We start from the raw sequence: 16,300 nt of genomic DNA, 5'->3' as shown, positions 1-16,300 counted from the left end.
CCCTCCCAGCATTGCCGTGTGGACCCATGACCCTGCTGTGTGGACTGACGGCCCCGGGGTCTGTCGTAACCACAGTTTCTTCTTCACACAGAACCTCTTTGGCAAGATGGCCGACATCCTGGAAAAGATCAAGAAGTAAGTCAGCAGCCCCCGGCCCCCTGTGTCTGGGGTACGGCCAGCCGCCCTCCTGAACCTCCCTTCTCTCTTGCAGCCTGTTCATGTGGGTCCAACCCGAGATCACGCAGAAGCTGTACGTTGCACTGTGGGCCGCATTCCTCGCCTCCTGCTTCCTCCCCTACCGTCTGGTGGGGCTAGCCGTGGGTAAGGGACGCGGCTCTCGTCCCGGATCCGAGCTGACATGCTCGTGTTAGGTGGAGCACGGAGAGGGCCCAGGCGTCGTCTTCCCACCAGAACATCTGCCCCTGCACGTGCCTCCAAGAAGGAGGCCAGCTGTTAAGTCTCGCTGGCGTTCCTTCCTCTGCCTCGTCCAGTGCCTTTTTATCAAAACCTTTGTGTTTTGGAGAAATGGAGGCCTTCTGAAACCTAGAGACCTCAGCAGGGTCGGGCGGAAGGGGCCTTTCTCAGAGCCGGGGCACGGCCCTGCTCAGGTGTCCGCAGGTGGAGCGGCTGCTCTGAGGCCAAGGTCGTGGTCCTGTGGCCGCCCCACCCCACTCAGCTCTGCCCCCACCTCCCCAGGCCAGACCCTGAGCCCCGACTCACTGTGGGTAGCAGGGTCCTCCCGGCCTTAGTGTGCCCACCTGTAACTGGCACAGATCCCAGCTGGGGCGTTGAGAGCGGTGGCCGCGTGGTTATGGGGTCTCACAGTCTGGGAGCTGCTCTGAGCCACCCTCGGCCCCCCGTGTGCAGCTGGGTCCTCAGCCTCTCGGTGGCACCTCTCTGCACCCATCACCAGGAAATCCAGGGCTGGCTGATGCCATGGCCGTGGGGAAAATGACAAAAGCCAACGAATGTAAAGTGTCCTCCTGGCCATGCCACCTGGGCCGACATGAGCACTCTGAGCCGGGGCAGCCCCCGGCCATAACTGTCGGCCCACCCAGTCAGAGGTGGCAGGCTGGGGGCGGGTTCCCCAGTTTTCCTCCGTGCCAGTGCCTAGTGGGGGAGTCGCTTGCTGTTGTGTGTGTGTGGCTGGTTGGGGAGACAGTTTTGATGTTTGTCCTGAGTGGCCTCTCCCCATTTGCTGGGGTCCCTTCGCCTTTTTGCTGCCCCTGCCCTGTGCGATGTCACCAGGTCCGCCGTCCCACAGCTGGGTTCTGGGAGACCCTCTGCGTGGCGTGCACCGTCTTCCCCCGGGAGTGCCGAGGGACCCCAGTGCGGGAGGTGCCGGGCCGCTGTCCTGGATGAAGTGGGACTGTGTTCTCCCCCTCCAGGCCTCTATGCTGGAATCAAGTTTTTCCTCATCGATTTTATCTTCAAACGCTGCCCGAGACTGCGAGCCAAATACGACACCCCCTACATCATCTGGAAGAGCCTCCCCACGGACCCCCAGCTCAAGGAGCGCTCCAGCGCCGCTGTGTCGCGCAGGGTGAGCCGGCCTCGGGCTGGGGCAGGAGGGCCACCAGGCCCAGTCCTGTCAGTCATTCGCTCCCGGCTCAAGGGGCAGTAGTGTCTGATTTCATGGCGCCCTCGAAACCAAGAACTTAAAACACGGTGGGGGTTTTTCCGTTCCCGGCTCTGCTGTTTTGAAGGTCTGTCCATCCCTCTGTTCGTCTCTGAGGGCCAGCTGGCGCTGGGCTCGGGGCTGGCTGCCGGGAGGCCCCCACCTGCCTGAAGGCCCCTGGGGGACCCTCCCACAGACTCAATGCGGAGTGGGCGCCCACCTGCTGAGCCCACTGGCCCCCAGGCCGAGGGTGGGCAGGGTGTCGGGTGCTGTCATGACCGCGGGAGCCTGAGGGCCTTGGGAGGGGGGAGCCCTGGGAATGACTGCTCTGTGAGTGGGCTCCGGATCCCCACTGTCCCCGGCCCTGAGTCCCAGGCAGCAAGGCCGAGCAGCAGCTGAGATGCGCCCACCTGGTGCTCCGGGCTGGGACTGGGCCCGCATTGCATTCATGGTGGAAGGCCCGATGGTGCTCTTGTCGGGATCGCAGACAAGTGGGCAGTTTCTGGGTCCAGTAGGACTCCCAGGGAGGTCGAGGAGGGCTGCTTAGAGGAGGTGATGTTGGCTTGCAGAGTCTTGCATGTTAGTCTTCTGAGGAGAGGGTGTGCAGTGACCTGTTGACGTGTCTGTCAGTGGAAGGCAAGCTCTGGGTCAAGTGTGGCCCAGGTTCCCTGGGTTCCGGGATAACAAGGCTCGTCGGGAGCCTGAACTCACCAGCTGGGTGTGCAGCGGGGCATGCATGGGCAGCCCGCACCCTGGCGAGCCCGGGGATGGCTTTGCTCACACACGTGGAGGTGGCCCTGGGGGAGGAGGCACAGGGACAGGTACCCGGGCTCCCTGACGGTGTGGGAGGAGACAAGGGCCTGTCCTGGCATTGGGGTGGCCTGGATAGGGCCTTCCTGGGGGTCAAGACCGCTTAGGGCTGGCCACTCTCGGGAGAGAGAGTGAAGGGCAGTGGGGATGTGGGCTCCCCACGACATAGGGCACCCCTGTCGAGGCGTCGCATGGGCCCGAGTCTCTGTGCTTACAGCTTTGCTTGCCCGTGTGTTTATGACCCCATGTCACATGGACCCACCTTTTCTTTTGTCTCGGTCACACGTGCGTCTCTTGTCTCCTTTCCGGCCAGCTGTCAGGGCATGACAAGGTACAGCGTCTGTGTGGGAGCCCCTTCTCCTGCTGTGACCTAATGTTTGCGTTGCTGTGTTGTGACTGACTTTTTAACGCTGCTTTCAGTGGCCAGTCCCACGGCCACTTCTGATTTCTGAAATGTCAGTCTGAGCTGCCTCGGTGCCAAGCACCTGCCGGCAGGGCGCCTGGACCGCGTGTCCTGGGAGCAGGCTCAGCTGCGACGACTTGGGAATGTTGCCAGGGGACAGAGAGGGTCTCCCTGCTGCCACGGGGCTTCTCTGCCCAGGAGGGGTGCTCGTGGGCCAAGGACCGGTCGGCACTGGCTGGGGCCCATTGGGGAGCCTGCTCCCCACTTCTGGGCACATGTGACCATTCGCACATCTGAGTTTATAGCTGGGGGCGGGGACATGTGCCTAGCCCGTTTGTCCCTCCCCCGCTGGCGTGGCTGACGGGCTCTGTGTGCCGTTGGCAGCTGCAGACAGCTTCCTCCCGAAGCTACGTGTCCAGCGCGCCAGCCGGCCTGAGTAAGGATGAGGACACGGGTCGCTTCCATGGCACCAAGAAGGGCAATTTCCATGAAATCTTCAATTTGACAGAAAATGAGCGTCCTCTGGCAGGTATGTGTGCAACGAGTCCGTGCCCCTCTGGCTAGGTGGGGTGGCCCTAGCCCCATGCTGGGGGCTGGGTGGTGGGGACAGGCCTTCAGGGCCACGGGAGGACTCCCTGGGCAGGCAGGTTGGAGGAGCAGGTGTGCCCCAGCCTTCTCGCGACGAGTGGTCTAACAGCAGGAGTTCAGACGCGCCGGCCCAGGCAGAGGGCCCACAGGGTGGCTCAGGGCACCGCCAGGGGCTCCCCTGACCTCCTTCCCCAGCCCCGGGCACTGCCGGGCTGTGGCCTCGATCACTGTGCAGTGAAAGGCGACCCAGGAGCTCAGGTCCCGGGTCAACCTCCCAGAAAGGACCTCCCCCAGGCCCCTGAGCTGCTGGGCTTCGGGCACTTGGGCTCTTGCAAATATTTTGGCCGTCCACAGTGGGCGATACCAACCTCGAAAAGAGAACTTGGGCGGATTCGCCTTCTGACCTTGCACTGCCCGTCATCCTGCTGACCCAGCCCACGAGGGCGTGTGCCCTGAGAGGCGTGGCTGCACTTGGATTTATTTTACTTTCCTATTTACACTGTGTGCTTTTCCTTTAAAAAACAAAACCCGTGCATGTTCACGTGGAAAAGGAAACATCTGTTTTCCAGATGCTCTTAGATGTGGCTTCATTCTTGACGTCCGCCTCCCCCTCGCTGGGTTTTATCTGATGCTGGAGAAAGCACGTCGGTGCATCTTTGAGAATCCAGTGCTGAGGGTTCCAGTGTCAAAACGGGGGGTGCTTCCAGTGGGGAGAAATGACAGGTCGGTTTTGTCCCTGTTAGTGTGTGAGAACGGCTGGCGCTGCTGCTTGATAAACCGAGACCGGAAGATGCCGACGGACTACATCAGGAACGGGGTGCTGTACGTGACGGAGAAGTGAGTGAGGCCGGCGTGGCCTGGGCGTGACCTCCGGGCGTGACCTCTGGGTGTGACCTCTGGGCGTGGCCGAGGTGGAGAAGGCCTCCTCCCCAGACCCCGTCCAGGCAGGCGCAGCGCCCAGCCCTGCTGAGAGCCCGTGCCACCGCTCTGGCTCTCCCGGCTCCCTGGGGGAGACAGTGCTGCCTCTGAGCGGGACGTGGCTGGGCCAGCAGCGCTGTCATTTCCCCAGACCCGCGGGGACACTCTGGTCTGGGGTTCTTGGGGTGGGGTGGCATGTGTCCGCCCGCGGGAGCCCCTTCACTCTCCTTTGGGGCTGTGGCTTTTCTCCTCTAGCACGGGACTTGCAGCCTGTCCCTGAGGCTGCCCCCAGGTGGGGAGCAGGTCCAAGGGCGGAGATTGTCCTCAGCATTGGGGGCCCTTGGCCAACAGTCCCCAACTCACAGCAGCGGCCAAGGGCCCGCGCCTCCCTCTCCCCCGTCAATGAAGGGCCTGGAGAGCCCCCAGCCAGGCCTCCGGGACGCTCCTGTCTCTTGTTGAGCGTCCCAAGGACCCTAACATGTAGCGGGGTCGTAAGGCGGTGGATTTTAATCTTTTAAAGGTACGGAACTCTCTGAAGTGGACTCTTGCACAGCCCAGAGTGTTGTAGCGGGTGGGGGGCCCTCACCTCACTGGGGCAGCGCGGGCGGCAGCCAGGCAGAGGCCCCTGGCTCAGTTGCTGGCTCTGCCTCCGTTTCCCCCGACAGTTACTTGTGCTTCGAAAGCTCCAAGTCTGGCTCCTCAAAGAGGAACAAAGTCATCAAGTTGGTGGACATCACAGACATCCAGAAGGTCGGTGCAGCCCTACCCCCGCTGTCCCGTCCTCCTTAGGGTTCAGGAAGAGGGGCCGCAGGGCCGCGCAGCTGCTGGGTTTGGTGGGAAGCTAGATGGGTTTATAGCGAGGTGGGTGCCATCTGGGGACTCGTGGGCACTGCTGCTGCCCACAGGAGGGCTCCCTTTCTAGAAGGCTCCATGCAGAGCCCCTCAGCTCCCTTCAGAGAGTGTCCACATACCCTCGCACAGACAGGAAGGGAGAACGCTGGCAGTGGCCTGGGTCCCGGCGGTCAGGACCTGAGCTGGCTCTGATGACCACTGTGCCATCCCCCCTCGTCCCTGAGAGCCCCACGGCCAGGTTAGGTGAGGGCATGGACACTGTCACCACTTGACGTTGTGTGGCCAGTTTCCTTCTCATTATCATGTGGAGTGGGTACAGGTGTGCGCACTGCCCCATGGACACTCAGTGGGCCTGCCCCCCCCTCCCAGCTCTGAGCATCCTGGGCACAGGCAGGCCGGGCCGTGCAGTGGGCCCCAGTAGTTAGCTTGGCAGTTCCCCCTCCCTATGTTGGCGTGTCAGGAGCACCGCACAGATGTTAGGGATCCCCCTTCGGAGGGGAGAATGTGTGGTTGGTGGGATCAGGAGTGAGGGGGCAGGGTCCTCCTGGCCTGCCCCACCTCACCCCCTCCCATATGGTGCTCCTTGGGGAGACCCCAAGCTTCCCATGGGCTGGCCGGGCCAGGGTGGGATGGCGTGATCGCAGGTCTGGTTTCTCACTGACAAAGTCAGTCCTGTCCCCTTGTGGCTGGAACATCCTACGACCCCCTTGGGTCTTGCTGTCTGTGGGCTCCACGGAGGAGAACGCCCTGAGGTGTGGGGAGGGTGGCACAGTCCTGTCCCAAGGGAGGCCTGTGGTGACAGGTGTGCTGTTGTCTTTCAGTACAAGGTCCTCTCTGTCCTCCCCGGGACGGGCATGGGGATTGCTGTGTCGACCCCCTCAACCCAGAAAGTAAGTCCCGGGCAGGCGGGTAGCCAGGGAGATGGTGGGGTGGGACCAGGACTGGGGCTCTGGGCATCCTGGGGTGAGCTCAGAGCCGCAGACTGGCGGGGGTTCAGGTGGGTGGAGGTCCCCCCGTGGCAGCAGGAACCCACTGCTGTATTGGGTATGCACCTGGGAGGCTGAGGCCATGGGGCCACCCCGCAGAGTTACTCAGGGAGGGGGGGGGTGGGGCTGGGAGCCCAGTTGCCTGCCTCTTGCCTCGGTTTCTCGGAAGCCCAGCCTCTGGGTGGGAGGGGGTCTGCCCTGTGCACCCAGGCCCTGCGTGGCTCCACGTGGACCTGGCTGGGGGCCCATCAGAGCCTGGGTGGTCTTGTCCTCGAGCCAGCCTGGCCACGTGGGTTCACGGGCAGCATTTCCTCCCACCAGCCGCTGGTGTTTGGTGCCATGGCGCACAGAGACGAGGCCTTTGAGACCATTCTCAGCCAGTACACGAAAATCACAGCAGCCGCAGCGTCTGGCAGTGACAGCTAGTGGTGACTCTCCGGGACCTTGCTGGAAGTTTCTTTTCTTTTTTAACAGTTTGGTAGTGGGAAAAAAATGGGACATCCTCATGATCTTTTGCAATAATTGCCCTCGGTCTGTGGTTTCTGTTGTGTTGACCCTGCGTTTTACAGACCCCTTCACGTAGGGGTTGGGGCTCTCGGGGACAGTGTCAGCCCGCCCAGCTGCGGAGGCACGTCTCGTGGACATCTGTGGACACCTGTGGACACCTCGGAGGCCACTGGAAAGGATGACACGCAGGAGACGCAGCGCCCCAGCCGCCACCCTGCCCAGCTGCTCCTTCTTTGTCCCCACCTGGACAGAGGGGCCCGACACCGGCTGCGCAGCCCGGCTCCTGGAGGCCAGAAGCTCTTTCACACCAAAGCCATAGTTGAGGAGCATTTGTGGTGCCTCCTCCTGGTGTGAAGGACATCGGTGACAAGTGACACGGAGGCCGCTTCACCAGCCACCATAACCGGGTCTGTCACTCTTGCTCGTTCCTTGAGTGAGACCCCCTGCTGCGCGTCCTCGGAGCACCTTATGGCCTGTGCTCTGTGTTTGGCCTTTGTGGGGGCATCAGGGGCTGGCTGGGAGGGGCCCCTCATGCCTCAGGGCTGGCAGGGAGGGGTCCCACCACCTGCCAGCTCAGCCTGACAGGCCGGCCAGGAGGTCTGTAATTGGCAACTAATGATACAGAGGGCGTGTAGGTGAAAGCACATCTTTTTAGCACTTCGCTCTTTGGAAAGGCCCGGAACACCTACCGAGGCTTTTGCGGCCCTGTGAGATTCTGTTGCTCTCAGATGAAAATCCACCGTAGTGGGACTGGGGCTGGCGCTGGCCTCCCGGCCACAGCCACGTGGTGTCGGGGGAGGGAGCAGGCAGGAGCGTCCCAGGCCCACAGTGGCCCAGGCTTGTGGATGGCCTGCCCATGTGGGCTGTGCGAGGACGCTTGGGAGGTCACTGGTGTGGGGGCATGACCGTGACCGTGACCGTGAGCAGAGCACAGAGGTTTGGAGCCAGGCAGTCTGCCACCGTGACGTCTGGCCATGCTCCCTGCCAGCGCACACCTGTGCCAGCACTCCACGGGGTGGAGCGAGCCAGCGCCTTCCCCGGCGTCAGGCGTTAGTCTGGGCCCCACTCGCCCAGGAGGTCGAAGCTTCCGTCGGGGAGGCCGGGGGGTATCCATCCTAGGACAGCCCTGAAGGCCAGCACGGCGTCAGGACAGGCCCACAGCCTCCTGAAGGATGCGCAGTGAGATCGTGGCGGGTCACTGGGGCCGCCCTCTGGTCAGCACGCTTTCCACCGCAGGTTACGCCAGTTCTCAGCTTGTCCTGAGTCCTTTGGGTGTCACTGAGATTGTTGTTTTTTGAAGAAACAGAAGATTATATTTTTTACAGAGAGCAAGCTGTTTTTCTTATTTTTGTATCATTTTTCAGATGTAATTTTTACCTTTGCTCCGATCCCGATTCGCTGGTTTGGGTGAGAGATCCAGTGTCGTTGCTTTTGTCGCCCCTTCAGGGCGGTGCGGCAGGGCCACACGCTGGGGCCTGGGAGCACTGCAGGGGAGCCGTGCCGACCAGCCAGATTAAGCACACAGCCCACCCGGTCGGTGACATCCAACCCGCCCGGCTCGTGGTCACGCTGGCCTTGGTGGCATATGACTCTGCAGGTCGACCTTTCATAAATGAAGGCGGAGGTGGACCGGCTCTCCTGGGCCAGAGAGAGGCCTCGGGTACACCCTGGGGACACCCCCCAGCAGGAACCCCCCATTGGTGCCCAAGGCAAGGCAGGGTGGGCCCTGAACTGCCCCCAGGGCCGGGCTGTGGGGGTGACGCCTGTGGGTGCTGCTCACACCCCTGTCCCCTGGTCGCCCCTCAGCGTCGGCCTCTTGGTGAGCACGGTGGGCTTGTGTCCCAAGCACGGTTGGGGGGGGGGGTCCCTGCCGAGGACTGGGACTCCCTTCAGCAGAGCGGGGTGGTTTAGTTCGAGTCCCTTTTGAGGAGAAAGGGAGATGAAAACTGGCCACATGCCGGGAGCAGGTGCCTGGCTCCCGCCCAGGGAGGGCCTGAGGGAGGCGGGGGGCAAGGATGGGCCAGCAGCCCGCGTTGCACAGCAGGCCAGTGGCAGGTCCCTCCTGGAAGCCCGGGGGCCTCTGCCTGGAAGAGCGTGGACCTGTGCAGGCGCTGGGCTCCCCGTCGGAGAAAACCCATAGTTTTTATTGAATGGTGTAAATCTGGGCAGATATTTAATTTCTACGACTGATCTCTGAGCTAGAATGAATGTTAAATTTTTTATGTCTGAAGCCTGAGTCTATTTTGGATCTGTAAATAATCATTACCAGTGTAACTTTTGTTCAACAAAAGGATTGTACTGTATGAAGAACTGATGAAAAAAAATCCCCCTGTAACATTTTTTTAAGGAAACCTTGTTTGTTTAAAGAAAAAGTCTTGTATAAATTATAATTTTTATTTAAATAAACCTGAAATGCTTTGTGCTAAGGTGGGGGCCATCTGTTGTCTGTCTGTCTGTCATCCGTCTGTTTGTCCATCTATCATCCATCCATCCGTCCATCCACCCATCCCTCCCACCGTCCATCCGTGCCGGGCGCTGTCCTAGGGGCTGGGACACAGCAGTGACGGGACAAGTCTCTGGAGGGCCTGGCACACAGCATCCTTGGGAGTGCCACACCCTGCCCGGTGACTCTCCTGTCACCCAGGCTGTGATTAGCCTAAATAGACTTTCTGGGCGCCATCCCCGCAGCTCCCACTCCCCCCTCTGCCCCTTTGCAGCACGCCCCCACTCACTCTTCCCGATGGTCCGTGAGACAGTCCCACAGGGCCAGCATGACATCGGTCCCTCCACTCGACCTCTCATCCGCAGTGGACACAGACCCTCCACACACTGCGGGGCGAGGAGGGGAGGAGGGCCCCAGAGCCCAGGGTGTGGGTGGCGCAGGCCCCCCCAGCCTCACGGATGGGGTGCCCGGTTTGCCTGTTTTCCGTATATTTCACCATTTAACGTATTAATGAAGAACACGTATGCCTGAGCACTGTTTTAAAAACTATTTGGTTCCTCTGCAGGCCTGTTTTAATTTGTGCATTTTACAGCTCTGCTCTCAGAGGGTGTTTCTTGGCTTGACCTGGGGGGTCCAGGGACAGAGAAGGCGCCTTGGTGCCCTGCACTACTTGGGCCCTTATTCCTGGGGAGACAGAGCCCCTGCAGGGCTTCCAGCAGAAGCCATCACTCTGGCCACCCGGGGAAGGGAGAGTGTGGGGAACAGGAACACAGAGGGAAATGAAATAACTAATTAAGCTTTTGTTCTTGAATCGGGGTTCTCTCATGAGTACTTACTATTTGTAACATCACATTTAGTGAATGAATTTTATGAATGTATGAGTAAATAAAACAGATAAGAAGTTGGGACCAAAAGGGGGGTTATGTTACGAACCAAGGGTCCCGATTGATTCTGTGCACCCCCAGTACCCACAGGCAAAGCTGACCCCAAAGTTATCTGTCCGCCATCACAGGGGCTGGCTGCTAAGGGGTAAGATGACCCTGAAGAACACAGGAGTCCCAGGGAGCAGCCACTGCCTGTGGAAGGATCTGGAAGACCCCACCCAGCACGCTGACATCTGCCCCCAAACACACGGAACCAGGAAGCCCAGCCACTTCCTCCTCTAGGGCCCTGGCGCCTCCCCTGTCAGAGGTTAGCATCCTGCAGGCCCAGGACCCCAGGGGGCGGCAGGGTGGGGGGCTGGAGCCGGGACTGTCATTTCTTTTTTTTTTTTTTTTTTTAAGATTTTATTTTTTCCTTTTTCTCCCCAAAGCCCCCCGGTACATAGTTGTGTATTCTTCGTTGTGGGTCCTTCTAGTTGCGGCATGTGGGACGCTGCCTCAGCGTGGTCTGACGAGCAGTGCCATGTCCGCGCCCAGGATTCGAACCGACGAAACACTGGGCCGCCTGCAGCGGAGCGCGCGAACTTAACCACTCGGCCACGGGGCCAGCCCCCGGGACTGTCATTTCTATTCCAGTCTATACTGGAAGTCATAGCTGGTGCAGAAACGGAGAGAACCAAGTTATTAAGATTGTAAAGGAAGATGCTCAAATATTATTTGTAGACGATGTGATCATTATAGAAAACCTCCCAAATCTACAGATAAATTATTTTAATAAGCAAGTTTTCTGGACACAATCTGATACATAAAAACAACTGCATTTCTAATAAAAACAAAAAAAAGCTTCAAAATAGGAAGTTTTAATAAATCTAAACAAAATTGAGAAAGATTAAGGAAAAATTATAAAACTATTGAAAGACATGAATGAGGACTTATACAAATGGAAATATATGCAATATTCATCAGAAAATTCAGTTTCATGATGAAAATGTCTTCTCAAAACATGCAGAATGAAAGAAGTTACAGAAAACAGCACAGTGTGGTTCCTATTATATAAAGAGCAAAACCTGCAAAACTCGACAGTAGACTGTCTCAGAATGTGAACGTGTGTAGGGGAAGAAAAAAACCTTTCTTCTACCCTCTTTGGTTCAGTAGCTGGGGCCTGCAAATTAAACTAACAAAAGGCAAATTAAGAGGAGAAATGGCACACAGTTTTTATTTAATGCTAATATTTTATTTTATGTGCATGGAGGTATTGTAGAAAAGAGGTGGAGACCCAAAGAGGTGGTGAGACCCGGGGCTTATATACCATTTTAATAAAGGGCAATTAATTTGTTGAGAAGTGAAAAGACAAAGGGAAAGGGGATTGGGCTCCTAGGGTAACACTAATTCATGGGGGGATCTTATCTGGGGGAGCTGAGAGAAGGGTGGTTTGTGCAGCCGCATCCCCGTGCTGACGTTCTGTCCCCGGTGATCACGCGGCTCCTCGTGGTACGGGAGATGAGAGGGCACCTTCAGAGGGAAATTCCCGTCCTGCTCTCCGGCAGATGCGGGAGGGCAGGGAGCTCTTGCTGTGTTTGCTGCTGCTTAATTGTCTTCAGCTCCAAACAATCCTTATGTCAAAGGGGCATCTTTGGGGTAGCACATTCGGATCCGCTCCCACACGGAGGTGAGACCCGTGCTTACCTCTGTGGAGGAGGCGGGGGAGGGTCAGCCCGCGGGGCGCACAGGGCGCCTTGGGGCGGAGCTGAGTTTCTTGGCATGGGTGGGAGGTAATGCTACGGTCCATTTCATTTTTGTTTTTTTATTGTACGTATGTGTATGTGTTTTCTCAGGAAATACTCTGCTTTGAAAATAATAGGAATTTGTAAGAGAAAAAAAGCCAAATTCTGCCCAAAGTAACTTTATTTTTATCTTCTCAAACATATCAGAGCCAATATACCATCTTCTAATCTTGAAACCAGCAAGACTAGAGCGGGAATTAAGCCACCTTTTCCAGCCTATTTCCCAGTCCCATGAGGCTCGGGAGGGGCGCGTCACCCTGCCCACAGCGGCGGGAGTGGCCCGCGGCGTCCTCCTCCCGCTGCGAGTACAAGACGCAGGAGCAGGGTCAAACATGACTGCTGCCTCCTTCTGTTGCACCCCTGAGCCACATGGAAGTTAGAACAGACTAACCCTTCTAGAGGATGCTAAGTTGTCACTACCTAGCCGTCAGTTCTGATGTGTTTCTTAAACCCTGAGGTTCAGGTGTCACGGCTGCTCCATCTGGAGTCTTGGTGGAGATCAGAACTTCTGGAGTGGGGATGTCTGGAAGGGGCTTCTGTCCTGTGTGCAGATCTTCAAGGAGCCCTCGGGGAGTTCAGACAGGCACACGCTCCCCCAAGAACAGGCCCAGGGTTTGCAATGTTGAATGCCAGCATGTGGTCGGTAAATATCCTCAGAGCCGCCCGGGAACCACGTGGCGTGGCTGGGTTTCTCCTTGAAAGTAAAACGCTTACTCTGGCCTGCACTGTTTTTCTAAAATTGGCAGTGGATTCTAGGGCAGACCAGTGTGCTGGAGACACTCACCAGGGGCGACAAAGACTGAAGGATCTTTTGAGGAAACCTTGTGCAGTAGCTCAGCTCCGCAGAACGGCATCGGGGCCGCAGGGAGTCCTGCGGGGAGACCCTCTGGGGTGCCTCGGGGAGCCCCCAGCCCCGAGGGCGTGGCGCCTGCCCTGTGCAGAGTGGCCACTTGCGCGTCTTTGGTCCCTTCCCAACCAGGAGCAAATACTAAGAGCAGACATGGCCAGCGTGCATTTCCTTCTTTATGGCCAGACTTTCCATCCACCCACCGATTAGTAAACCATTCGCCTCGCCCAATTACCATAATAACGTGATCTATTTAAAAGACCACTGTTAAAGCTGCCCTTGTGCCTCACCTGGGTGGCACTGAATGATGAAATGGGAAGTTGGACACATACTTCAAATATAAGTCGCTGCAGGTGCATTCTGAAAACACATGATGGCCGTGGAGTGCCACAGTGACTACTTGAACTCACGTGCAGTGAAATCCACTCCAAAAGCACAGACGAAAGCATGAGTCGTCTCGTAACGTGAGCTCGTCTTCTCGTACTTCAGATAAAGCTACTCTAGACACAGCTTCCCTGTGCCTACGCGCGGACGCGAAGAACATGAGGCCGCAGCACAGGTTGGGGACACAGACGGGGGCATCTGGGACGGGCACGCACCCAGGGATCCCCGGCGCTGCGGCTGTAGCAGCAAGCAAACCGAACACAGCTGGAGACGACGTTTCTACTGTTCTGGCTGAAAAGGACAAAATGGTCAATAAATATTTAGAAATAAGGGTGAAGACAAGAAAAGAACACATCTGGACCATGTGTGCAGCCTCAGGACCACGAGAGCAACCCTGGGTCCTGGGCGCACCCTGTCCCTGGGGCCGCACTGGCTTGAATTCAACGCAAGCCCGTCTCCTTCGCTCCCACCTGGCACCCAGCCCTGCTGTCCCCTGGGTGTCGATGGAAAGCATCGGTATTCTCAATTCAAAACAGTAAGACACCGGCCGGGCGCTGCCAGCTGCCTGTTCCCAGAGCGCGGGGCCCGTCCTCGCTCCTGGCTGGATTGTCTTAGAAATGCTGCTACGATGAAAGCAAGAAGTGAGCTTTCAAAGGTATAGTGTTGTTTCTTTTAGTAATTAGTTCTCACTGAATGGTCCACTCCGGAAGTGTTGCTTGAAGCAGGACAGACGGGAGCCCGTGATCACGTCCTAACCATCAGTCAGACGCAGGGAAAAGGAAGGCAGAGAGAACCAGCACTTTCCAAAACTGGCTCAGGAACTACCACGGAATGTCTTGCAGAGCAGATCAGAGAAACCAGTAGGTCCCTCACGTCCAGAGGGCATGACCTCGATGGAGAGCACTCGTGTTGCCTCTGGAATCACTGCATGAGGCCACTACGGGCAGCTGTAATCTGCGCTGTCAGCACTGTCACACTCGAAGACGCCAGCGGCCCAATCAACGAGTGCCATTTGCTGAGAATAAGTTCTAGGAAACGTAACCCAAAGATTCACATAGAACAGAAAATGCCAAATATGTCCACAAAATTGTTGACAAAAGGTATTTTTTCTAAAATCAAGATTGAACTATCAAAAGTAAAATTCTGAATTTAAATGTGTATATCGACATAATTGGTCTGCAGTAATCTTCTTAAATAATCGTCACACTTCCCAGACGCGGCAGGAAGGCGGGCGATGCACCACGGGTCTCAGCTGTGTGGTTCTGGCTGAGGATTCTCTTCAATTCCTCGTGCAAACAGCCGAACCAGCTGGCAGTGGACCCTGCAGAGACAAAGGGGCACGTTTAAACCCGTGTGTCCCCTGACTCTCGGCCCCACAGCTGGGCAAGGGCGGAGGTGAGGCCTCCTTCACCACGACAGTGGGTCTCGGTGTGGCTGCCTTCGGGGACAGCCAGCCCTGCAATGGCAGGTCAGGGGCGCAGAGCGATTTACTCACCGTCCTGAGACCTACTTTGTAAAGGGCAGCTGACAGCCAAGCGGAAATCTGGGAATCAGCACACCCGGTTCCAACTCCAGCACCCTACTTGTTGGCAGGGTGACAGGGCCACAGGTCTCCACTCCCCCACCTCGGGCTCCCCATCAGCATCGAGCTCACAGGGCCACCGGGAGGACTCCATGCAGGGAACCCCGTGCATAGAAGGTGTGCGGGATATGTCCAGTCATGGGAGACAAGGGGGCCCCACCCCAGCCAGGGCCCGCGGGTCTGAGGAGCAGGCCGAGGCCCCCTGGAGGTCCCCGCCGTCCACAACAAGCCCCAGGACGTAAATCAGAGAAGCTCCCTGGTCAGCGTGGGCGCTGGGGGCCCTGGCATTGCCACCTACTCAATTTATGGATGACCCCACAGCCCCTCAGAGATGTTTAGTAACAAAACCCCCAGAATTAAGTGACTTGCTGTTCAAGGCATGGTAACGTTTATGAAGATACGTAGGATATATTTCACAAAAGAACGCCCTTTCCTAATTTTCAGTGTATCCTATTTCTTTAGTAAATTCCTAAGTCAGCATTAAAAACAATTCCATTTCTGGGGCCGGCCCAGTGGCGCAGCGGTTAAGTTCACGCTCCACTTCAGCAGCCCGGGGTTCACCAGTTCGGATCCCGGGTGCAGACCTACGTATCGCTTGTCAAGCCATGCTGTGGCAGGCGTCCCATGTATAAAATAGAGCAGGGTGGGCACGGATGTTAGCTCAGAGTTAACTTTCCTCAGCAAAAAGAGGAGGATTGGCAGCGGATCTTAGCTCAGGGCTAATCTTCTTCTTCAAAAAAATTCCATTTCCTTAACTTGCACAATGAGTCTACAGAAGCGAAATCCCTGTGTGTGAGACCGGCTCGACGGGTCTTCCTGTGACATCTGTGGACGTGAGCTGGGCAGTCGCTGCCACACTGACCACATCCTGGCCGCAAGCGCAGGCGCATGTGGACGTGGGACTCGGAGGTCTGAGGACTGCCCTCTCCCCAGCTCTGTTCAGATGCTGATGGCAGAGCCGGTTGGTGGAGAAGTCACTTACAGTGGAGAATTATAAACAGTGACATTCACGTTATCTTAAGCGCTGTGACTTGAAACACCGAAGGGAGCACCTGTCACCCATCTTTCCACGCAGCGGGACTGGGGGCCTCTCACGTCCTCCACACTCTTATCATCAGTGAGTGTCAGTTTGGTTTCCTTAAAGCAGACCAAGATCTTAATGACATTCGCAAACAGTACAGATCCTTCCAGAACTTTACAGTTCTCCCCTAATCTCATATAATTTTTGCACCCACACTTCATTTAATACCTTTTTAAAAAAGAACTTCTTTTACTGTGTCTTTCCATGGGGAAAAAAACGTTTTTTGCACTCATATTTCATCTGGTTATGTCACATTTAATTAGATTACAGACTTCTAATCCAAAATACAATGGGCCCCAACAGGTATGGGGGGGACCCACTTCTCATAGTCCACCAGCTGGAGGGGCGGGCGGCGCCGTCCTGCACTGGGCACCAGCACCGAGGCCGAAGGCCTGGGCAGTGGGCTGGGCTCCTGAGGCCGGAACGCCTCCTGGTGGATTCAGTGACCCCAGGACTTAGAAAGCACCCATGAAGGCAGGTTTGTTTGTTCAGTTAGTTAGGAAAAGAGAGAGAGAATGCCAGGGCAAAAGACCCATGCCAGTGCTAGGGGTGCAAGGCATGGAAGAGAAAAATAATAAAATCGAGGGGCTTCTAAAACCTGTGGAAATTATCAACA

The 16,300-nt window shown here is 57.2% G+C and overlaps 2 protein-coding genes across 4 annotated transcripts in view; one reads left to right on the top strand and one right to left on the bottom strand.

Moving 5' to 3' along the window:
- Positions 1-9,108, top strand: part of GRAMD4 (GRAM domain containing 4) — an 82,610-nt gene extending 73,502 nt beyond the window's left edge. For 2 of the 3 annotated variants that reach the window (XM_046646268.1, XM_046646270.1), the window contains exons 12-20: positions 92-135; positions 212-321; positions 1,389-1,543; positions 2,742-2,759; positions 3,216-3,360; positions 4,163-4,256; positions 5,003-5,087; positions 6,011-6,079; positions 6,497-9,108. In XM_046646268.1, the coding sequence (XP_046502224.1) occupies positions 92-135; positions 212-321; positions 1,389-1,543; positions 2,742-2,759; positions 3,216-3,360; positions 4,163-4,256; positions 5,003-5,087; positions 6,011-6,079; positions 6,497-6,601 (825 nt within the window). In that variant the 3' untranslated portion in view covers positions 6,602-9,108. The remainder of the gene's footprint in view (positions 1-91; positions 136-211; positions 322-1,388; positions 1,544-2,741; positions 2,760-3,215; positions 3,361-4,162; positions 4,257-5,002; positions 5,088-6,010; positions 6,080-6,496) is intronic. The other variant, XM_046646269.1, reaches the window with a different exon arrangement.
- Positions 9,109-10,771: 1,663 nt separating this feature from the next.
- CERK (ceramide kinase) overlaps positions 10,772-16,300 on the bottom strand; it is a gene marked incomplete at its 5' end in the record, with an annotated part of 67,770 nt that continues 62,241 nt past the window's right edge. The window contains one exon of the mRNA XM_046646298.1: positions 10,772-14,342. Coding sequence (XP_046502254.1) covers positions 14,270-14,342 — 73 coding nt within the window. The remainder of the gene's footprint in view (positions 14,343-16,300) is intronic.

Source organism: Equus quagga, chromosome 19 (genome assembly GCF_021613505.1).
Source record: "Equus quagga isolate Etosha38 chromosome 19, UCLA_HA_Equagga_1.0, whole genome shotgun sequence".
NCBI classification, from domain to species: Eukaryota; Metazoa; Chordata; class Mammalia; order Perissodactyla; family Equidae; genus Equus; species Equus quagga.
Note: the sequence above shows the minus strand (reverse complement) of the source record. Positions and strands in the feature narration are given on the sequence as shown.